General features: G+C 37.3%; 1 protein-coding gene across 3 annotated transcripts in view; it reads right to left on the bottom strand.

Moving 5' to 3' along the window:
• Window positions 1-25514, bottom strand: part of STXBP6 (syntaxin binding protein 6) — a 125821-nt gene that overhangs the window by 54137 nt on the left and 46170 nt on the right. For all 3 annotated transcript variants that reach the window (XM_064512405.1, XM_064512404.1, XM_064512406.1), the window contains one exon: window positions 22996-23192. In XM_064512405.1, coding sequence (XP_064368475.1) covers window positions 22996-23149 — 154 coding nt within the window. In that variant the 5' untranslated portion in view covers window positions 23150-23192. The remainder of the gene's footprint in view (window positions 1-22995; window positions 23193-25514) is intronic.

The raw sequence follows: 25514 nt of genomic DNA, 5'->3' as shown, positions 1-25514 counted from the left end.
TGCACCATTCTTCTTAACAGTGTCCTGCCTTGCCTAACACCTTTTCTCTGTCACTGGCTTTTGAAGAAACAACAACTTTCCCTTCAGAATTTAGTTTCTGCTCATGAAACAATAAATGAGACATCAAAGTATCTGGCAAACAGGGATACAGTAATTAGTATGTGTAACCAGATTTGCCCAACTACTGTGACAGCTGTTTACAACATTTGCTGAAAAATAATGTCATTGCACTAGTGAGGGACAGTCACTGACACCTTCTGCCCTTCTCCCAACTCCAAAAAAATACTTAAATAGTTTGCTCTTCAGTAAACCAGAATCTTAAATCCCCCAAATTACCTATCAACCTAAAAATGATTTTTATCTAGAAAGAGCCACATCGTATGCACTGTTCTTAAGCAGACACATCGGCACTGCAGCACCAGGGGCTCCGCAGGCCTCTCTCCACCACAGCTGTGAAGAACACGCTGCAGGAAGGAGCACTGCCCTCGGAAGCTGATCCTGCGCAGGGACAGGCATCCAAGCACTTGTTTCTTTGGCACTGCTAGAAGGGCGGCAACGCGTCCCTATTAGCAGGGCAGTACGGAAACTGATGGAAATGAGCCTGCCCTTCAAAGGTTTTTCAGGAGACAATTTAGCCTTGTCAGAAATTCACTGAATACAGTATAAGCGCAGAGATTGCCAATACAAGAAGTTTGAAATGATCCAGAGGAAACCCAACAGATACAGAAACTACAAGTTGCAGGAAAAGAAAGCAAAGGCATAACGATTGAAAAGATGCAAGAACTAAAATTACATGGAAAGGGAGCTGAGCGGCCAAAAGTATCCGATCTGAAAGGATTTTATCTTGATCTCCCACTCTCCATAGTCAAAATCAGAGTGAAGGATAAAAACAGCAACTGTGGTACTGATGAACAGATGGGTTAAGGAAGCATCCCAACAGCTCACAAATGCTCAAGAATCACTGGACAGTATCACAGGAATAGTAAAAGGCTTACTGTTTTTAACTATATTTTAAAGGGAACTCTCATTCTGTCATCTTTGTATGTGTTGAACTAGGCTGGCCTGCTCCCAGAGTAACAGGTATTCTGCAGTGACAGCAAGATTAGAAGAAAGTAACTGGAACTAGATTATTTTAAAGGAAATAGTCGAACCACATCAGTTTATCCAAAGCTGAAATGCATTATCAGCCAAGTGATGTTTTACATCAACATCACCCACACATGTAATGCATTTAACAAGCGATCTAAAAAAAGAGTAGAAACCTTTACATCCTGCTGTTTGTCAAACTGTCCAAACAAAAGAGCTATAAATTTCATTTTAAACAGTCTGATACCTTGCAGGAAGGTCCTCTGTGTAGTAGTACAGACCTTCAAGCTACATGGCTTCTGTTCACACTCACAGAGCGCGCGCGCGCACACGCACACACACACACACACACACTAGCACCATGCTCACATATACAGCCTAGGAAGAGGGATGTAATCTGATGCAATATTTTTGCTCAGGAAGGAAGCAGGTCTTTACTTATATCTTACCATGACATTCAAAATGAATGAAACCTACCAGGAAAACCAGTAATGCTATACAATCTCTCCTGACTCACCTGATATTGCCAATCAGGAACAACATTTCTCCTGGAAAAAATGAGGACATAGGTATATATTGCAAGTTTTGCTTCAACAGCAAATAAATAAATAATTGCAATAAATTTTAAAATGAAGATTTGAGATCATCTGCAAACCGAGGCGATACTTGATACGTCTTAAATCAGTGGCAAATAAAGAGCAATATTATGGGCAAATAAACCATACCTTTCACGTAAATTTGATGGGAATAAATGCCCACATGACAGGCATCTGCCTTAGAATGGGATGCACGTAACCATCTTTGAGAGGCTTGTGTCTCCGACCAAGTGGGAATACTTACCTGGTTTGTAGTGTGGCTGAGAATGCTGAGCAGCTTGCTAACATTTTCTTTATTTAAAGGGCAGCTGTGTCCCTTGGCTTCCTCTGAATGTGAACGTATACATCTCTAGTTCCTCAGGGGGAAGTCTACGTAAACTACTGTTCTAGTCTTTGAAAAAAGCACATTTAACATAAATGTTAAGGTAACAGTAACGGCTGCTGTTTAGGAAAACTGCTTACATAATACCTCAGCCTTGCTGTGCATTTCTTTTTTTTCTTGTTTTGATAATCTACGCATTTTTATGCTAGTTTTAATAAATATGTAACTTGTTTATCAAGTCTTGACTTGATCTTACTTAGTTTGCACACAGTTTGCACAAATGCGTGGAACCAGTTTGCTCAGGGTCTGTGCAAGCACCAGGTGAGAGCTGCAGTGCAGAGACAGCACAGACTGCGCTTAGAAACCTGGTGACAGCATGGCTTAAACCAGGCCGCACTGGCAGCTACCTTCTACCATTGCCTCCACTTTTACTGTGTCCCACACTGTGGTTTTGTAGCCATGGAAAGAATCAAACTGGGAACTCATCAGGCCAAAAAAGGGCACAAGAAAATAAAATTATTTTTCAGCTGAATCAGTTCTTGAAATGGATGACTACATGGCTGAACAAACTGCACCGTCAGCACAGAAGGAAGAGAATGGAACTGCCTAGGCTGGCACCAAAAAGTGAAGGATGAAGACTTATGCTCAATGACCTGCTTTACAGGTTTCCACATCCTCCAGTATATTACTGAGATAATTCCTTGTCTTCCATGATCTGGGCTGTCACAGACCCACACCACACTGGATAATAAGGGCTGACTAAATACCAATTCAACCTCAAGTTGCTTGGCAGTATTCTGTGACCTATCCTATAGGAAAGGTTACACTAGATGGATTAAAATTGGGCTTCAGGATCCTATGTTCTATAAATCCTAATTCAAGCTATGGCCTTCCCATTGATTCAATGTTTAGTTCAATCTATTTCAGGAAAGAAAAGTTTTTTAAAAAAAACCTGAAAAAAGCAAAACATCACAGCCTGAAAAAGAACCCACAAAATCCTCAGTAGTAAGATGACAATAATTGACTTATATGAAGGAAACAGACCCCACTTACTAGTTTAAAATGGTTTCTTTGAAGTATTATATATGACTTGAACTGAATCCTAGTGTCTGATTAACTTAAGCTCTTTACTTGATGACTTCTGAAATTACGACACCTTAAAACATAAGATTTAAAAAGGGACTATATTTCAGCAAATAGTCACACATCTGGATCTATCATCAAACACATTTCCTATGGGAATTCAATTTCTTCATGTTTATAAATGCAAATGCTGAATAAACATTACTGCCTTAGGAACCTTTCTACTTTCTAATTCACCCACCATTAAAACAACTCTGTGCTATCATAAAAATTAGAACTACAATGACTCTTGTTCAGGAGGAATGTCTAGCTTGCCTTTTATTGTTGGGCTAGCCAGAAGTTTCTCCCCTTAGCAAAAGCGCTGTCTATAAAGCATTAAAGCACCCCTGCCCTCATCAGGACTGGGGGTTAGAACTGCTGTAACAACGCTGAAGTTAAAGGCATCACTACAGCCTTACAAACAAACTGATTTCTCTTAACATGAAAGTCCACTTCTCTGTAGCCAGATATAACTATAAGTACAGTGAGAACAAACAACCATGAGAACAGTGAGCAACCCTGAATATATTCTTAAACTCACCCATACTGTTACAGCTCACAAAAGCGTAAATACTTCAATATGTACCCATATCAACGCTGCGGCAAGTGCTCTGGACCACTGATACGGATATTCTTGTTCAGATGAGAATGGAAAAACATGGTTTTATGAAATTGCTTAAGATACTGTGGACTTTTATCTTTCATATGAAGAAAAAGTGTCCTGTAGAAGTGTTTGATTACATGTATGGGGAAAGTCAGGACAAAAACTTTCTAATCCAGAAAGTCAAGTTAAAACTCAATAAGGCAGCTTGATTTATACTTGGTCCCCAAATTTTAGTACATAATATGAGTACAAAAAGCTTTTAGAAATTTCTACATAAAAATCTTTCATCTACTGTAGGGCAATTACTCTTAATATTACCAAACAAGCCTTTTATCTCAACATTTTCTTTATATAGCAAGTTAATTTCCAGAAAGCTGAAAATATAACAGATCTAAGAAACAGAGCTAGCTTATGTTCAGATTTCCTAAGATACACCCTCTCTTTCCACGTGGAAATCTTCCCAAAACATAACCTGAAGACTTTGCAGATTTGCATGACGTTTCCCCACAGGATTTTTGCTCTGGTGAGAGTACAGGACTGAATATCCCAAGATCCTTCGGTGCATGCACTGGTTGTGTACGTGCAGTCCATCTACTAAACTGAACTTGCAGTGCATGTGCATGTTTGAAATGTTTGAAAAACCCGTGTAGAAATACAGGAATTCTGCTCAAGATTGCCTGGAGTCCTTCTCGCTACCACACAACTGCACTTGAGCACTCCTTCACTGAGAAAGATAACGAGCTATCAGGGCTGCCTATATTCTCTCAGGAGAGCAAATAAACGTGGATTCGAAAGCCCATAGGCCAGGAATGATATCAACTTGTTCAAGCATTTGGAGTGGAGGCAAACTGATACTTGTTTAATAATTACTTATTTTTCTTTTTGTAGATTTTGGAGAAAAATCAACCAACTCAATCTCTACTTAAAGTTCCTGGAATTTCTTAGCCTTCCACATGCTCAGCGAAGGCCAATTTTTGTGCTGAGCATTCTCAGAAAGAATCATATCTTGAGAGATTAAAAAATGCATGGTATTACAGGCAGGGATTGGCAGTGGGTAACTTTTGTTTAGTAGATTTTTGGTGAACATCTAATAAAAACTACCACCCAGTCCTAAAAGGTATTTAGATTTTTGTACTGGTGCATTTTTTGTACCTACCACTACCCTCACATTAAACACTACGCTCAGAGGGCTTTCTTTTGCCAATACAGTATACTAGCCAGTTAACATGAATTGGGATCCCAGCCTTTTACTAATCCATTCTGCCATCCTAGGAAACTCCTCCAAATTTAACTTGAGAAAGCACTCTGCAGATTCACAGTGGGTTCTTGGGAAAATTATTAATGGTGGTGTAACTGAAGATTGAACATAGTATACCACAATGTGTGCACACACAACATTCAAGTATTCACGCAAGATAAACTACAGCAGTAGCATTTAACCTTCCATAGGGTATGTACATATTAATTTCCTTCCTCATTATGTTTGCCAGTATTTCTAAACAATTTAGGCAGCCTTTGTTGTTGGGAAGTAGCTGCATCTTGAAAGCTTGCACAAATACTAGCAGCAGAGATCCCATGAATATACAGTACGGTTGAGAATTCTGCTAAGGGAGATTACCATGTAGATGACCCTGTAGAGTTAAGAAATACAGCAAGGCTTAAGTAGGAAATTATTAAATGTTATTACTGCATTATGACAAACAGTGTGGATCTGTAGACTGAAGTTAATGATTAGATACCGATCTTCCTGATGCATGATTTAAAGTTACAGGACCACAGACCTAGTATTGTTATCTCAGATGGAGGTTCCAAATAACAGGATTTAGGCCTTGGGTTGATATTTTTTTCTTATTATTTCGATGTTTATATACAATGTACAACAAAGTAAACAGTTCTGAAATTCTTGTCAAACAGGATTCAGAATAGCAGGATACTGTCTTTGACCTTAAAGGACAACAACCCTTCAGGCTTTAAAGAAACATTTTCCAGACAGTACTTGAGCACATACTGATTACTCAAATATTTGGGCAAAGTGGTAGCCCAGTTCTTAGGCCCAGGAATTACTGCTGGACTTAACTTAAGCTTCAGTTCTCCTTCAGGGCATCACAACATCTGCATGAGTGAGAGGTCAGCGTTTCCCAATAAATACAGCTGCATTATCAAACACACACACACACACACACACACACACACACACACCCACCCACCCACCCACACACACACACCCTAAAAAGCGTACAATTATCCCTGTTAGCACTTTTGTGGAAGAGTAAGATGCAAGTTCCAAAACAATCCAACAGAAGGCTGGACACAATAGACACCTAACCTGCTCTGCAATAATTTTAGTGATGTCCTGAACAAAGTCAGGCACTATACATTACATGCAAAATAAAGTAAGACTTACTGGAACTGGACATGGTATTAATATTGATCTAATTTTTAGATCAACTGTACCACCAGCAGGATGCAGTGGCTGCAGATTCTCACTATAGCTCCTTTCCTTTTCTCTCCTCCCCCTTGCATGGGTTATGCTCCCTGACACCTCACCAATTTCCTTGGAAAGTGCATCTTCAAACAATTAACACTTTGAAGGCAGAAGAAAACAGCATGAAATTCTTCAGAAGTCATTGATACTGTTATCAGCTACACATCAAGGACTATCAGTGCAACAAAAGAGATGTGGGAATTTTAGAAAATTTCCTGCATTTCAGAACAATGAAACAATATCAAAGGTGCTCAGGTGTGAAGAGATGATATATATTATATCAACTGGCATTCACTTACAAAAGATGTTCTTTTTCTTAGAGATGACCATAACTGACTTTTTATTGCTCAAATATTATGACCCTTTCCAGATGCTACATCTACAACCATAGTGTTTGCATATTTTGATATACATTAGTAACTCCATCTCCTTTTTTTTTTTTTTTTTTTAAACCCATCTCAGTCTGCTAGTTCAATTCATTATGGTCCACACTAAATGGACTGCCAGCTAACTCATTACTTTCATCATTTGTTCTCTTCATATCATATTACAGCAGTGAAGAAAATCCTGCGGACCCTCACAATATTTGAAATATCCCGAAACAGCATCTTGCTGCCTTGCTTAACCTCATTTTGGACATTCTGCAGCCAACACAGTCACAGCGATCATTTCTTTGTGGGGTATTTTAGTCTGTCTGCTACTCTCTTAATTCAGATTCATTTTCAATAAAATCACCATGAATATCATTAGCTAAAATACCAAACTGTGATGATGCATCCCGGAGGTTCTTGACCTCACTCTTCTGTGGTTGGCGATACTGCACTTAAAGCTCTGGCCACACAGCCGCACCCCTCTCAGGGTGGAAGCTGCACACCATACTGCGCGCAACTAATCAGATGGTATCGACAGTCCCACGAGCTCTCTGCAAGCATATACCTAATTATACTGTACCATAACAAACATGATTTTTTTTTTTTTTTTAAGCAAATGGAAAACTCAGGAAGCAGCATTTCTTGTGGAGTGGGCCAAGTTACAATTCAAGCATTCCCTTAAAATACCTTTCAGTACTTTTTGCCCAGTAAGATAACATTAATTTCTGTACAAGTTTCCTCCATATCTGTATTTGTCAACAGAATGAACTTGAGAAGTTAGACAAAAACCCTGAGTTTTATACTAGAAATATTAGAAATGGGCTATTCACTCCTAATCCTTACAGTACTACTTACCTATTATGCAAGTTTATAGTCACTTAGCAACTTGGTGATAACTACTTTTGTTTCAAGAATATTGATAACTAGCTTATGAAACTACTGGTTTGGTGAAAATAACATCTTAAAATAAAGGACGTGTCACTCAAATTATTCTTATTCTAGGAAATTCTATGTGAGCTTGGAGTCTGATTGCTTTGACAGATAAAGCATATAGTCAAGCTATAATTTGACAAAGTTGCATGTGCATCTATTATATTAAATTTTCAGAATTTATTGAGTATCAATTCCATCTAATTCTTGCACTATTTTCAATTGTACTCTGCTGAAAACAAAACAAAACCCATCATTTAAAACCCATTTATATACTTAGGAAAAATGACTTTACATAATTTTAATCAGCTCTCAAACTGATGCATTCCTGTTATAATTTAAGAGAAATTATCTTTGCCTTCTTAGACAGCACTTTTCAAGGCCTAAATAATTTACATTTCTTTTATTCTATTTTCTATGTACTCACAGATGTTTGACAAACTGTGTTATTAACATGTCACACTATCAGAGCTGAAGTATTTTACAGCAAAAAAAAAATTAAGTCACCAAATTACACAATTTCTATCTGCATTCTTTTGAAAGAAACACTGAGACAATTTATAACACAAATAGAAGAACTAGGACTAAAGCTAATCTTAAAATATATGAGGATGGATGAGTCATTCTCTATGTTGTTCACTGAAGTCTCAGCATATGGTTGATATACTATCATTTCACATATATATTATGCACACACAGCATATATTTCACATATATATAGCATGTGTATATTTATATAAATAAAAGTATTTATGGAGAGCACTGTGTAAAAAAAGGGAGGAGGAGAAATTGTGAATTCTCCTTCTGTTATTATTATTCTAATTAATAAGCAAAAGAGAATGAAAGCACGAACAACAGTAGAGCCAACAAAAGCCCTCCTTACACTGCTGGAGGGAAATGCTTTAACAGATGAAAATGAAGCCAGAGCAGAATTAGCTACATCAGAAGTCTGACAGCTGGATCCCAAACCTTTAAGAGAATGCTACACTACTGTTTCCAATAATCTGCCCCCACAGATGCATTCTAATGACCATTCATTCACAGTCAAAAAAAGAAAAAAGAAAAAAAGAAAACCACCCAAAATGTCTACAGGCTTCTCTAACACTTTTTTTTTTTTTTTTTAAAAAAAGAAAACTTTGCTACTTCATGCACTTCATTTTCCAAATAAAGTGTTTTCAAAGAGGATTTTATAGCCGAAACCAAAAGCACTTTTCAGGAAAACAATGTCTCTAACTTTCTGCTCTGTAACCTTCCTGTATAGAGCTCACGAGCAAGTGCTAGGATTGCTTTAATCAAATACTGCACACACCAACTAACCAATACCTTTCAGTCTTACATTAGACACTCACTATAAGAGCACAGAGGTCACAAAACCCTGCAGAGAGCTGCAAGCATCCTTTTGGGCTGAAGCCAATGGAGAATGCATGGGAAGATAAGAAAGAGGAATTCTAAACTCTGAATGACTCCTCCTGAGCAGGGAATGAAGCCAAGTGATAGTATATCAAAATTTTCATAGAAATAGTATACAGAAGCTTGGATTTACAGCTGTATCAAGAGTCTAGAAACAACAGGAAAGAGAAAAACAAAGCAAAACAAAAAATTCTCCATGGACCCACAGAGCAGACAGGAGGCATCAAGAACTAAAGCACACTAAAACTAAAAACAGCAAGGAGGTAAAAGCAGGTGGAATAATCAGGTGAATTTAAAAGACAAAACCATTACTCAGCTGGGCTAGAAATGAAACAGGCTGACTAAAGCAATGGGAAGAAGAGAGAAAGGAGGTTTTGAATAGCATTATGTTTTATTGGTTTAAAAAAATGGCAGGTTCTTGTGTAGACCTAAAGAGCTGAAAGTTAAGTTAAGGAGCAAGTTAAAAATAGAGGCAAATGGACAATGGAATGTTACTCGTGAATATTCACATTCAGGAAGGAAGTGAGCAAAATTAAAATGACAATTAAGCTTGAAGTGAAGGAACTATGCTTAGTCACAGAACTATCTCCAAGAAGGTGTTGTAGTCTACGATAATCAGAGAAAAAGCCAGCAGACAGAAGAACGCTGAGATAAAAAAGAGGAAATACGGTAGTAGAAAGAATTCAATTAGCTAATCATAAAAAGGCGCAATTTGAAAGTAGAAAAAATAAAGAGAAGCCTTGCTAAAGATGTCTGTGAATAAACACTAAAAGCAGCTGATCACAAGAATCTCCACAGGAGCTACTTACAGAAAAAGGTCATTTCAAGCATTTTTACCAGCCTTTTAAGGCATTTCAGAACTGCAAAGAGCAGAGAAGACATCAAGAGATCAAATTCATTCCCCTAAATGAGTGATCAGTGGCTTTTGAAGCCGGGTTGGTTTTAAGAAGAGAAAAAGGCAAAGGGAAAGGATGAACATTTAAAGGGTGCACAGTGAGCAAAGAGGTGAGAACAGTCCTTCAGAAATAAACTAAGTGATTTGTTGTGATTGTGCAGGCTGAGCTGAAACAGTCTGCAACCACAGGGTAAGGGTAAATGCTTACAACAGGGAAAGCAGAGCTGTAGAAAGACACAAAATACAAGTAACTCTTCTTTTTGAGTATAATGGTTAAGTTAAATTCACATCATTTCATCATCTCTTCCTAAACAGATCCAAGTTTTTATATATTTAATTTTCATACACACAGCCAGATCTGTATTGATCATCTATCTGTCCTTCAAGCCTGCTAAGGTAGCAAGCCTTCCAATGACCTTTCTAGTAAATGGGCTGGTAGAAGCTTGATAAGAAATGAAGGTCTGTTTTTATTCTCAGAAATGTCAGTGCCATTTTAACTCATCTTCAAAGGGTTTCTGAAATCAATTTTTCCTGATATTTCTCCCCTCAGGAGTATGCAATGCAGTTAAGCAGACCTGTGGTGAGATACTTTCCAAGTCACTGGTAAGGAAGTTAGAAATAACACGATATACTTGTAGGGAGAGTAGCTTTTTTTCTTTCTTCCCCCTTCTTTCTCACCCAGCATAACTTGCCCTACCTCATTCCATTTCAATACCAATAGCTGTGGTCTAATTGTCAGCTCTTTGTAAAGAGAAATGGGATTTCCTTTTCAAAAGGTACTTTCAAAATTTACCCAAATACTTAACACATACTATCCATGCTTCACATCTGCCTGACAAGCAATAGCCAGAATGAAAAGAAACACTGACAGGGAAAAGAGAAATTGAATGAAAAAAGTTAGAGGAAAAGATAGAAAGTGCTACCACCTTGCAAACATCTCTCCTTCCCTTCCTGCTTTAAAAGAAAAAAAGCTAGGTAAGGACACTTGTGTACTTTTTCTGTTCTTAGGGTGGAAAGACTGTTGATGCGGAATTTATTAAAGCATATTAGTAGCTGAGGCAGACTGTAGTCTCTCCACTTAGTGATGAATGTTCAAGTATACCTCTCAAATGAAAAACAAGAGTTTAAAAGAAAAGTGTTTCATGCAACTGAAAGCTTTCTCTGAGTAAGTGTTACTGCACAACTTGCATACTTGAGAGTCAATATTCTTCTGATTCTGTTCCTGAAAAGTCACATTTCACATTAATCACTTGTTCTAAGTCTGTAATAAATGGTGGCAGTAACTTCACTGTACAAAAATGTTCTTGGGAAAAAAAGAAAAAAGTTTATTTAAGAAAGTTCATTCTCTTGCTAAGAGGCATCCTGCTAAGATTTTAACTTGCACAGCACTCACCTAGACTAACAGTCATGTGTAAACACACCTCTAATGCACTATTAATTACGTTAAGCACACCCAGTGTGTGAAGGAGCATTCCTTTTCCCCTTCTTATTCTTGTCTCAGACTAAAGTTGCACTATTTTCTCATTTTCCAGACAGACATACTAACTAGTTCAGGCTCAGTCTACTCAACAGAGCATTCTCGCTCTGAATGTGATCTTTCAGTGGAGCAGCTCAGACTGTACTTGGCAAAAATGTGTATTATTGATATTGTTCCTGAATTCAGCTTTCTGACAAGTTCTCCACTACCCACGTTAACTCATTTTTGAGGAAAAAGATATTTGAACAGAGGAAGAGGTGGAATAACCACAGAAATAAACATCAAATGAAAATGCTGACAACAGTTCCAAGCTTCTGTTTTTATTCTTTGAATGGCCTTTATCCACTTGACCTCAGAAGTTATGCAAAAATCTACCAAAACAAAACTATGTCCAAAACACAGAAATCCAGTCTCAATCAGTACAGCATCTTTTCAGAGACTCAGACTTCTTTTCCCCAGCTGTCTTGAGATTTCTGCAAAACTTCTACATTTTTTTAATTATGAGACTTTCTCCACTTTTGAGTCTCTCAATTTTGAGTCTAAAGTGATTCAAAGCAGTAGTACACCTTTGACTATTCAAGTCTTTATAAGACTGTGCTATCTAAATGAGTAGTTATCTAAATTAATGGCTACTATAGTTCCTGTAGACTGTTACTCTGAATTAGTCAACCAGATTGCCTGAATGACACAATAGTTTCACTGCACACTAATTTTCTGGATGCAGAATTTAATTAGTATAACATAAATAGTGAAATATGAACTAAACAAAAAAATCACAGCTTTTGTCACATTTAAAAGGCAATTAGAGCCTTTAATGAAACCTATATTTTTTTGTAGAAAGATAACCATTTGGTTAATCAGCTGCTATTAGAAACAACAACAAAAAACAACCAAAAAACAAGAAACATCAAACAGAATGAGGTACAATAATATCCTCCTTCAATTTTTGTAATATGGAGCACAGTTTAAATTCTAAACAAAAAAAAAATCTAAGACAAGGCTCATATTTCTAAAAACATCCAAGACAGATCCATATTTTCATTCATGGTATTTCAAATTCATTGGGGACTTTCATTATATTACAATCTATAATGCTTAAAAAAACCCACAATGTGCAACTATTTAACATTTGTGTGTGTTGGTTGTCCTTTACCTGCTGCTGGTCCTACGGGCATAAACTCACTCTCAGCCAGGAACATGAAAACAACCTTAAGAAGAACTGACAACTAACACAACCCTGTGGAACCCCAGTGAGAAGCTCTGGGGAAATGGGGAGATAGCCTTTCTGCTAAAAACAGAAAATAAAGCCAGCCAAATTATGGTTCAAGTTAAATTACTACAAACTTAGGTTACAGAGAAAAGTAAGTGACAGTGTCAAAGTACTGCAGTTCAAAAACTGTCATCTCATCTTCTAACCCTAACTGAAATATACGGGTATTAAAAACATTCTTAAGCACAACTATATTCATTTAGTTTTAGTTCATGATTGGAAGAAACACCTATCGGAGCTAAAGAACTGGCCTCGGGAGCACAGTCACTCCTTACTAGTCACTTCATCCATGGGGCAATACCTTCTCCTTCCTTGCCCAGCTCTGATGGCTTGCTGTCTTAAGAGAAGAAATGGAGAAGGAAAAGGAGACAAATCTAGCAAGGAAATGCATGCGGTCAAAAATCGAAGAAGCCTCCCCTACGCTAGATTTACTGAATCCTGCTCCATACTACGGCAGTGGTTTTCCACCTACAAGTCTGTGCACTGGTCTTCTCTTTTGCCTGATTTCTTAAAACTCATATATTGCCATTATGCTTAAACTGACCATATGGGAGTTTATCATCTGCGTGAAAAAAATTAGGATACTTATCTACGTATCAAAAATGATTAGAACTGCTGAACTAGAGCTGTCTGCTCCTGCTTTCAGATTCAGAAGGGATTATGGGAAAGCTCAGGTTATTTCTGATCAGCTGGATGACCAAAAACCCTGCTACTACTGAAAGTTAATGATAAAGTGCTTCAGTCCTCACAGTATCTCAGTATGGACTGAAAAAGCTGCCTTTTGAAATGGCAACAATATGCTGCACAGGATGCATATACACTTAAATTCAAGAAAGGCATAAAATTCTACTGGTTTCTGTAGTTACATGTACTGATACACATATCACATATTGATTTTTTCCTTTCTACAGCTCCTTCCCTCCCTGGCCCTCTCCCTCCAAGAAAAGAAGCTATTTGTCATTAGCCCCCTAAATGGTTTATTAGCCTACATTAGTTTCTAGATAGAAAGTAAGCAAACATCATCTTTGTATAAAACAAATATATCAGTTTTCAACCACCTGCTATGCACACAGAACAATACTTACTTTAATAACTTGGCACATCTAAAGGCAAACTTACTTTGCATTTTGGTTATACTTCAGAGAGGTAGTTGGAAAAATTTTTTTTTTCTTTTCTTACCACAATGTGCTGTAAATTTACAAAAAATTTTAGAATTGCATTGCAGAGGCCAACTGAATAAGACAATAACACTTAGTGGCTTTATCATTCAACGCACACACAGTGATCCATCACATTAGTCTAGAATCTTTCAAAAGCATGATGCAAGCCATCCCTTTTTCAATTCCTGAATGAATTTCACAGCCACCCTGCAAACCTTTTCCAATTCTTTTCTGCATAGTTAAAGGATGATTTTTGTTCTTTTGCTTCCCAACTACTCTCCATTATACACTGAACACTGGCTAAGCAAACAGCATTCCCTCGGGCAGATGGTACAGCTGAAGGATGGTTTCTCTGTATTTGTATGCTACATTTATATGAGCTATTCTTGAAAGAAACAGTGAAAGTTGAATACGAAAATAAAACACAACATAATTATTCCAGAACTTTCACAAAACCTCTATCGAGCTCTTGCTGTTTCTCTTTTAAGTGGGTTTAACAAATTTCAGCTGCCAAAAATCTATCACATAGTATTTGGGACAATTAATTTTAGATGATCCTGGGCACTTGTGCTGTCAAAATTTCTTCAGAAACCTGCCATTATTGCAGATGAACACACACAGTGACTGCAGGTTGAAAGCTTTTGTTTTTAATAGACTATTTCCAATCTCACCCAGAGAAAGTGTACTTGGTTTCAATGCTTTGAAACTGAACCGTCAGGTGAGAGAATACTGTTTTGATTTAAAAGTTTGGCTCTGCTCCAAGCCATTGATCTACTCGGAGAAAACAGCTCTCAGCGTTACTACGCTGCTCCACACACAGTGACAAGAGGCAGAGAGTTAGAGAAAAGGAACACAGCAGGGTCTGATATCGTATTATCTACAAAAAGCATTTAGCAGTTACTTTATCCACCAAAAAGTTTATGTTGCACCTTTCCCTTCCAGCTTAGACTGTCTTCTGAAGAAATCCGACAGGACGATACAGAAGGAGAACTAGATTCTTAAAGCTATTTTCTAAGCGCCATATAGATTTAGGTGATAAAACTGCCTAAGGAACCTCTACTGTTTGAAGCAGATGTTCCACATTGTTATAATGGTATCTCAGACCAACCAAGCCCGGTACTCATCTTGGACCTCATTAAGGCCCTTTCTTAGGCTAAACATATCCACAGAGAAGAGTGAAATTTATGAGATGCAACCTGTAAGTAGATCAAAAATCAAAAGATTCAGGCTTCTATTTAAAATAGCACAATCTGCATGTGTCTTAAGAAACTGGCCTGCCAAATGTTTAACTAGATGCCTGTAAAGTATAGGAAGACTTTATGGATCTGACCATATTTACGAATGCAAGTTTCACAGTAGTCATCTCAAAGAGAAGCTGCTTAGGCAGAGTTCATCTGTATTTCAGAAGGTCCAAAGATCTAGGCAGTTGCTTAAACTGTTACCAAGGAAAATGAGGCTTAGATTTCGCATAAATGAACTTTTCTTCAAAACACCAGTGTTAGAGAATTTGAGTTCCAGAACAGTTATAACTCCATCACTCCCGGAGGCTGCAAAGGGGATTAGGCACTGTTGAGCTCTAACAAACAAAGCGAAAGAGCAACCGAAAGGGTGTGGTGGACTTTCCCTGTGAAGTAGGGCCAGCTAAATTGTTAGAGATTGTTTTAACTTGCACAAATGAGTAGTTCTTCCTTGATACAAGGCCAACAAAACTTTGCATAGTTTATATTCCCTCAGCTTCCCCACCCTTCATATGCTGTTCTTCCGTCTTGTTAGGATATGCATAATCAGATTATGAAAACCAAGTTACATAAAAATCTTAATAGAATTAGGCTGGAGGGCAAGTGTTGCCTGCCATAAATACAGAACAACTGCTATACATACATACATATACACATATCTGAGGCCATAACCTTATTTTATCACTACAGCCTCTGCTGTTCGAGATGTTCAGATATTACACTGATAGGGGGAACTGGGCAGAATTAGTTCAAGATCCCTTACCTACATTAATTTTATAGGTCAGGTATTACTTGATTTGTATCTGAGCAGTTTGGTAGCAGTTGTATGGTAGCAGTTTGGATGAATTATTGATACAAGCAAATCACAGCATTAGATCAGTCCTGACTTATTTTCCTATTTAATTCGCTTTAACAAGATTATTTATAGATAAGTCACAAACAGAAAATATTCAAAGGTCAGGAATGCATTATTCATCCGTTTCTTTTACAAGACAACAACAACAACCTACCTAATGACAGAGATGCTTGATGTGATATTCTAAATGGCTTAGGCATCCTTTTTCAAAATATTTCCTACGTGCTGTTGTGTCTTGAAAACCATTTCATAGTACTTCAAAGAGCTGAAGGATGGCAAAAACTTGTAGGATTTGATTCCTACAGACACTTTGGGGTACTATAAAAGGATAAGGTGTTAACGTGATGTTTATCTACCAGAACAGTCCACATATACCAAACAATGTGCAAGGAGAGAAGAATTATAGTTTTCTTTACAAGTTGGTGAGACAATATTGATGAGGGAACAACACAGATTTTTTTTTTTTTTTAATCCAGTATTATTCAGGTTTAACAATTTGTGATACAGTGAGTCAAGGTATTGCAAATGCCACTCTCCAGCACCATGAAAACTAGGAAAACTGCTCAAGCTGAATCTACCAATTTTAACTATCATGATACACTGAGAATGGTTTCCACCAGAGCTAGATATGAGATGATACTTTTGCTAATGCAGGTCTTATGCACATAGCTGCTATACTTCAATTTGAAGGAACAGGTACCATAAAATAGTGTTTAGTAGTATATCTTTATTTCCAGTTCTGTATTTTTAATCACATATGAGATACCAGCCCCAATAACTAACCTAGAATTAATCAATTCTTCCAAAGGCGGCATGACTTTCAAACAGACACTTTAACCTCACATCAAACTTAATGAAAGCATCTGCCATATTCTGAGCAAAACGTTGCAGCAAAATATGCTGCACTTACTGAAGGAAGCCAGTTCAGCTCTTTAAGGATGCAAACCTACACAACACAAACAACTCTTAGGAATGAACAAAGGAACACGGAGTCTTCATCCTCTTCTGAACATGAAAAGAGGGGAACAGAATTCTGCAACTTAACTACTTTACATAAACTTTTCCAGGCATTTTGGGATCCCTCTGTGGAAAAGGCTCGAAATTCCAACTAAGAGTTATCTTGCTAGGCTTCATTTATGATGAATACGGCAACACACAGCTTACATTCTTTACCATTTCAGTTTGTGCATAACAAATTATTACATCAATACATACTTCATATTACAGAATATTTAATTTATCCCTTTTGATTATTGCAAAATTATGTTCCATTAAACAAAAAGATAAGATGCTTCACTGTTGCCATCAAGTTTTTTGGGGTGGGGGGTAGGTTTAAGATCATCTGGTCTGGGATTTTGGAAATCCTTTGGGGGGGGGGTGTATGTATGTGAAAAGTAATTCCAACAGCTGGATTTTGAATAAAACTGAAAGACTGTATTACTACCACAAGTTCCCTAGATCAACATATCACTTTATAAAACTCAGTGATGCACAACAGCTAACTTTCAAGGTTTTTCAGAATAGAATTGTAGCAGAGTGATAAAACGTCAACACAGAGCAAACCGCTGACAAGTCTATGAAACATCAGGCATGGATAACTGCACACCTTTGACTTAAAATTTAGAAAATATTTCTTATGTGTGAACGAGACTAAAAAAGCAAGCGAGGGGTAGACAGGGTATGAATCGGGCACATTTGCTTTCTCCACTTTCAGAAGGAAAGAAAAAAAATCCTAAGTCTTAGACTAGAGGCTTTCAAAAGCTCTATTCTGTGGCTTTGCTATAGCAAGATCCCCTGCTATGCAAATGTAACCAATGTATTTTTTTCACATGGATTTAAGTTGAACAACTGCACACAATCAGCAGGGATCAGAGCATCAGCATATATATTAAGGGGGCCATTCTGAATAAGATCAGTAAGCATAGTGTGCCTGCCAAAGAAATTAATTTTTTTTCCTCTCTTCTATATTAATCACATAAACACAAAGATCAATACAGAGGAGTAGGAAGTTAATCCAGCTCCAGCTCCAAAAGCCACCTGTTTTCCACTAACATGTTTTGATCACTGGTAAAATTTTTCAAAGGCTCTTACATGGCTTAGATTTTGAAGTTCCTTTCATGAGGTGGAACTCAGCACTTAGTATCGCTAAAAGGAAGTGGTATTTAGACTTCTAAAACCCCTCCGGAGCTGTAGACTTAAAATATCCAGAACTACCTACCAAATAAAAACAACTTCTGATAAAGAAAAGGAGCTTTAAGAACTGTATTCCTCATCATAGAATCATATATAGTAAGTAGATGTAAGTAATTACATTTTGACAATTTAATATGAGCACTGTTCCCAACACGTCAACATTTGCGGCCAGTTCACCGAGCTGTGGTGCAAAAGGGAAGCTGTTTTTGAGAGCATTGCTCTTGTCAGTGCCATCGACCTTTCAAGCATAGGAAAGTTTGACCACAACCAGTTATAAATAACCACCACTAGCTGAAGCAACTGCTTCCATGGTTTCTACAAGCCCCGAGGCTAGCAGCTAAGAGTAGATGGAGACCTCATACACATGTATGTATTTCATGTGTCTGTGTTTGTCTATAGTATCACACATGTATACTACATAAATACAACCATGTTAAGCAACAACTCAGATATCAGCGCTCTCCTTTATCCAACTCGGCGGCCAATTCAAAATAAATATAGGTCATTGAACACAACAGCAATAAGACAGTTAGATACTCATTTACCCTACAGGTGCCCAAAAGCATTCATCTTAAAGCAGCCATCAAGATGAAGTACTGATGTTTAAGAACTTGTTACTTGGAAGAACTGGAAGGAGAAGCTTGTTTGTTTTGTTCTGTTCTGGCTTACGAAAAAAGGATTTGCATTTCCACCACTGAACACAGCACAAAACCTACATAGTCTATTATTATTATCTTTTTAAACGGCTAACACATGAACCCAGAGCAACTCACATGCATTGTTAGAGGCTCATGTTAGGGAAAAAAGGTCTAAAACATATCCTGGATTTTTTTTGTTTCTTTACTTTTTTAAAACAGAAAACAGGAAGGTTGTAATGGTCCTTAATTCACTCCATAGACAGGCCAATGAGAACATTACACTCCTGTGCAAATAGGCTTTTATTTTCAAAAATGTTAAAGTTTTCATCCAAAAGCTCTGCTGATTTTTAGATAATTATTTAAAAGGAGAGGTAAAGACAATGTAAGCATCAGAGAATTCCTCCAACGTGCTCCTATTATGGCTAATTAAGATTAAAAGAAAAACCCAATATAAGGAAGGGGGGAACAGAAAAGGCCTCATGAAGCTAATGTGACCTAATGAGACAAACCTCTGTCTCCCTGTATACTGAGAGTCAGAAATCAAAAAAAAAAAAATCCATAGTAACTGTATATAGCTTTTTCAACTATTTGCCGCCACTCCTTTGAAGAAAGCCTCATCTATGAGATAAGGTTAAATTTTAAAGAAGGAAGAAAAAGCTACTCCAACGTACTTTTTATTTTTGTACATTATTTTACGATTTCTTTGTACTTCCTGTCATCTTCACTTGCATAATTCTTGACAGATTGTACTTTCAACATAAAAGCCCCCCGAATATGACAATATGTTACTTTCAATTGGAGATGACAAAGAAAGAAGAGCCAGACTACTACAGCCAAAAAGATTGGGGGGAAGGGGAGGAGTTGCACTCAGTTTTAAGAACATTTTGGCTTTTAAAACTCACACTCGAACTGCATTCTTTTTGGCAGAAGGACTAGAAAGAGTGATACAGCTAAGCTAAGGGTTCATGACACACCGGAACTCAGGATCAAAAGGAACCATCTGGTTCATTCAGTTCACTGCAACTGCAATAGTGTTTTAATCCTGAAAGGTCGATGCCATACCCATATGTACAAAATGGAACAAATCCAATGCACTCTAACAAATTTAAAATCTTTTTAATATTAAAAGATACTTAAACACAATCATAACATGTCAAAGGAAATGACAACACATACAGAATTGTGCATGTGCTAGTGGGAGATCAGCATTCTATATTCCTAAAGTGACCTTTTGAGTATTTTATATTTAGTTCAAAATTCTAAATATGGTTAAAAGTTATTTTAAGCAATTTTCTTTCAATTATGTAAGACAATGGTGGCAAAATGAAAACTCAGGTATGATTCAATAACTGTCACCAGGTCTGCTAGTGTGGAGGAGGTGATAAATACCCACTTTCAGCTTTGAGTTTGCTTTTTTCTGTGTCAGATCCTTTTCTACATTAAGAAAAAAAAAATCTCAGTTTTCATCCTCTCTGTTCTGCCTACAGCCACCCCACCTCTGTGTTTCCCATCTGCCTACTGCTTGCTTCGCCGTTCTTCTTCCCAGAAGCTCTCTCTTGGCCGTGCTTGCCAGTCCAACTTTGTCAGGCCTGTCACTACAGGAGGAGGCAGAAGGTTGTACGTAATCCAGCCGTTCAGTGTCCACCTTTGCAGGGAGCCACAATATTCTTACATTGACCTGTCATCAGTTTCAGGTGACAGGCTTTCGATTCACATTTTTGGAGCATTAATGAATATTTTCTTCTAAGCAATTCAGTATTTTATATTGCCAAGTAGAAACTCTAGCATATACTTCAAATACAAGTTTTAAGGCAGACTCTCCATTTCCCCATTCTGCTCTATTCAACACCTGATTCTGTCAATGCATCAGTATCCCATCTACTACTCTCTTCTAGACCTAAAGACTTGAGAGAAAGGCACTTCAATGCTGCTTTCTTCTCTCCCTGCTCAGTATCTGGATCCAGATTTCCAAAAATGCAAACAGACAACAATTACCTGATAATGTACCTTCAATTCAACACAAAGGAAAACTAACTCCAATTTTAACAATTCATGCAATTTGTCAGTTACAAATTGATTAGTAAATAAAAATAACTATTACAACTGGCTGATGCTTGGATTTCTGTACCCTAACTGAATGAAACTCCAACTTGGCAGGACATTTTCTATCCCCCCAAATTTATAAGCTTCTTAACAAGTCAGTTTCTGTGGGTATTGTTTCAGCTGACAAATTCAGTTCTCACAGTAAGTCATCAAATGACTTTCAGCAAAGGCCAAACTGAATTAGTCTAAGGAAACTCAGAACACAAAGATATTCTAGTCATTACCCTTCCCCAATACACAGCAAACCCAGGAAAAAAAAATGGGACAAAAGTCAAAGGCTCACAAAGGTGCTTCCAAATTAGGTGTCAGAACACCTAACATTAAGGCATGCACCTTTCAAGTGGAAACTAAAATCCAGTCAGCCCCTTCGCTTCTCACACTTTGCACCATATCAGAGAGAAATGGAAAGTCACAAAGTCTTGTTGCTCTGAGACATGCTTCATCTTTTGCTCTTTGGTGATACAGCAGAACTTCCATTCCAACACTAACTTGTCCTTACCATATACAATTTTTTTTCTTTCTGAAATCATAATTGCTTCATATCCATCAGGGATAGCAAACAGCAGTTTATCCTCATCGCCATTTCCTTTAACCACAGTGGCCAAAACAGTTGTGCCCTACCTGTAGATGCTTTGGGAAAGAGTAGATGCTTTGGGAAACAAAAGAAATTTGATGGACATGACTTCAGGCAATACGCAGGCTAACCAGCTGTTCCCAACACCAAAGTGGCAGATGACAGATAACTGCACAAAGATTTTTCCTCACAGCCTAAGATCTAGAATGACATTGCTACCCAAGACTTATTGAAGTTTTAAAGAGAGTCACCAGTTATATCAGAAGACACAGCATCATACTAAGGTGGTTACCACTAACAGTGGAATGACAGCTCCACTGCTTTCCTAAGTTAAACTGTTCAAATAAATACATAATGAAAATATTCATAGGATGACAGGACAACAGGAAAAAGCAGATCTACTGTTCTTAACTTATGAAATGTTTCTCTGACAAGCCTAAATAGTTTATACTACCTGGGGGCAGGGACAGGAGGGAGGAAGGAAAGAGATCAAATAGAACATGTGAAACTCAATTGACAAATTGCTTGTTTACCTTACTTCTTTTAGCAGGAAAGATCAAAAACAATCAAAAAACCCCACACAATTCAACTCTAGGTTCCTTCTTCAGCAAGATTTTCATTTCCAAAATTACAAGGGATTAAGTAAGTAGTTAAAAACACACTCATTTTTCAGCTGTTCTAAAATTTCAATTGATATTCACTGTGGAAAATCTTGTTTTATAGATTAAATTTTGGATAAGATTTAGAGTAATCTAAGAAAAAAGTCAGAAGAAAAACTGTAATAATATCTATTTTCTCCACTAGGATGCTTTCATTACAGTTCTAAGATCTGATCCATCTTGGGTCAGATATCCAAAAATGTCACAAATTACCCAGTGGTTTTCGTTTTTTAAAATTTAGCTGAACCTTCACCAGAAAGAGTAAAAACATAAAGACAACACACAACAGCTACTACCTAGTCTATTCCACAGAATTCAAACTCTTACTTGTATTAGTAAAACCCTGGAGACATTCAATGATTTTCATCTGAACAAGTCAGCAAAAACCAGATCATTTCTCCCTGTTCCCCCATGACTTCTCAAAAGGGGTCTTTACACTTCCATTTCTCATTCAACTCAAATATTTCTATCTTCTATCCCTTTTAAAGTCAGACAATTGACACATAACAGCACTGCTTTGTTCAATGAGCTGAAAATACTCCAGCTGAAAGCAACGTATCTGTGGACCTAACGAACTGGTAATATACAGAGGCAAACGTGAAAAGAAAGGAAAGCATATTTGCTTCAAACGAACAAGAAATTTAAGAGCATAAAAAGCAGATACAATGTAAAGTTCATCCCTCCGAGAAAGATCTTAACCTCAATTACTAAAGATAGTGTTTCTAAATATTTTATCTACTTGTTCATACTCTCCAGCTGTGCTATGAGACAACTCTTCATTTTTAACAATGACGCCATCTCTTTGATTTATTATATGGTATAAATATGAAGAAACCATGCACTCAAGGCTACCAAGATTTAAGATGCAACTATCATAATTCTCTACTTACGCTATTAACATTCAAGTCATCCAACTCCTTAAAGCTGTGGATAACATCTGATCGAGTAATCAAACTCCAAAGATAAACTACAATAGACAGCTAGATGTCAAGATCATTTATCTTACCTGACAGGCAGATGTATGTTAAATATTCACCCTGACCTCCAGTAGCCAGGAAAGGAATCTTTTTCTTCGTTCTTCTTTTCACTTGGACAGCTCCCAGCATCCTTTCATCATGTGGGGCAAAAATTTCTTTGTTGATTGCAGATTTGGCACTCATTGTAGATCACAAATAGAGCAGGCTGCTGCTCTCCAAAATAAATCTAAAAATAAAATGAAAGACCAAAAATGTTAGGAACTACTCCCAAGTTATGTGAGAATAAATCAACTTGCATGGGCATTAGCAACTCCGACCTACAAATAAAGTCTTTAATGATTTAAAGAGTTGAGAGGAGAGAACTTACTGCATTTAACTAGAGGCAGAATTTTCAAAGTACCTATGAGTTTTAAAGCACTCACTCATGTTATGCACATTTTGAAATCCCTCCGAAGCTAGCTTGGCTTATTTTGGGCAGCAACAGTCCACGCGAGCACTTTAGTGTTATGTTAAGTCTTCTCAGAGGGACCCCCTGTAATTTGCAGTTTCGCATAAAAGCTCCATTTATTCTCTCTGAGGCAGAGGAGGAAAACGTGTCTGTCCCAAGGGAAAGGGATGCAAGGGCATCCTGAAGGTATACTGAGCTTGAGCCAGTGCCCACTCTGCAGTTTGATCACATTTGCAGACAGCAAGTTGCGTTCACTGAAAATACAGGAAGCTTAAATCTCTTCTAACGCTATAGCATTGCTCTCAGTAACAGCACCTCATCCCCTCAGCTACTTCAGACCAACCATTTGCGCAGCTGCAAAGGGAACAGTGTGAGAGAAATCATTTGAGTTAACAGACAAAACCATACCTCTCTTTTTTTTGCTGGGTAATTTTAACCCAGGTCAATTCCTTGATGTGTTTCACCACATAATAGCGCAAGCAACTCAAGAGGGATACGGGGAGAGAAAAAAACCTGGAGAATGGGGAGGGAGAAGGAGGGAAGCTGCTTATTCAGGCCTGCCCACCAAAAGAAACGTTTTTAGACTGCAGCTCACAGAGGTGCCTGAGAACTTGGTTACAGAGGTGCTATTAGCAGGGCTTTCTCGTGGACAACACTAGAGCTATAACTCCAGTTATTTCTGCACTCAAGTCTGTTACCAAGTATATAAGACTCAATTTGTGGGACTTGCAAATCTGAAGAAATTCTATGGCCAGAAACAAGCCTCTTTTTTGATCCTCGTACCCTTTTAAAATCACTTGCCTGTAATTGTTTACTCTTGGAAGTTCAAAATGAACAAGGTGACTCCCTGTCTGCCTCCCCAGATACAGCTGATTTTCAACTGTGAGTATTTTCCGCTTGCTTGATGTTAGTCCTAGCAAGATTGGGATCCTCCTAGGAACCAACTGCCTTCTTTAGTCCATTTAGTTCATCCCCTTTAGCTTTCTCCTTAGTCAATCTTAAAAAAAGATTGTCTCCAAGTTCATTTTTTATATAAAAGTCACAAAAATCTTTCCAGTCTAATGTTTCTACATATCATGTAAAGCACTTATTATAGAATTAAAAAAAACAAACAAGAAAACCCCAACCCTGGGACCTGTCTCTAAATTTGTGTCAGAAATTAATGAAAGGTCTCCTGACATTTTTATTCTTTCTTATGCAAGTGGCACATGCAGGATTTCAATCAACGCACCCTTTCTAGAGGAAAGGCAATGGATGAAGCTTTCATTTGCCTACACCCATCGAGGAAATAAACCTGATAAAAACCTCCCTTCCCAAATGCCCCCTCCCCCTGACAAGGTGAAGCATTTTCACAGAAATACTTAGAGCTGAAGGACAAATAAATGCCAGTTTTATATCAGCATTTCATGAACTAGAGGTTACTGGTAAATTTAACCATACTCAAGACTGATTTAAGCACCCCCTTTACCCTTCCCTTTCAGAAGCTTTTTTTTCCCCCCTCTTAAAAATATCAAGATAATAATTGTACAGGCATTCACAAAGAGACACCAAATCAACATAGAAACATTTTTTGAAGTGATACAAAGCTTTTAATTTTATTAATAATGTTTTATTTTCTTCAGACCAATGCCACATATATCATATTGTAATTAATAAAAACAGAAAAGCAGTTACAAGAAAAAACAAAATGGAAGACTAACAAATATTATTTTTCCTAATTACTTGGAACTTCGGGAAAAACAGTTGTAACGGAGTTAAAAAAAAAACACACTTAGGACTAAACAGTTTGCTGCTTTCAGCCAAATAATAATAATAATAAAACGCTACATAAAGTATCTGAGTTGACCTGCTAATTAATTTATAAGCAATGAATTCTTAAATAATTTCATTTCACTCACTGATGCAACTTTTTTAAGAAAAGACAATATCAACATGATTATGAGAGAATCTTCCACCTATAGAAAATCTTCCACCCTTTTGCTTGAGGTTCAAGAGCAGTAAATAAATGGTTTTATTCAGTTAATATTTAATATTAAATTAAGCATAACAAATATTTAGTTTATTCATTTAAATATGTTTATTATTTATAAGTTATTAGGA

Source organism: Dromaius novaehollandiae, chromosome 5 (genome assembly GCF_036370855.1).
Source record: "Dromaius novaehollandiae isolate bDroNov1 chromosome 5, bDroNov1.hap1, whole genome shotgun sequence".
NCBI classification, from domain to species: domain Eukaryota; kingdom Metazoa; phylum Chordata; class Aves; order Casuariiformes; family Dromaiidae; genus Dromaius; species Dromaius novaehollandiae.
The sequence above is the reverse complement of the archived record's forward strand: the minus strand, read 5'-3'. Positions and strand labels throughout refer to the sequence as shown.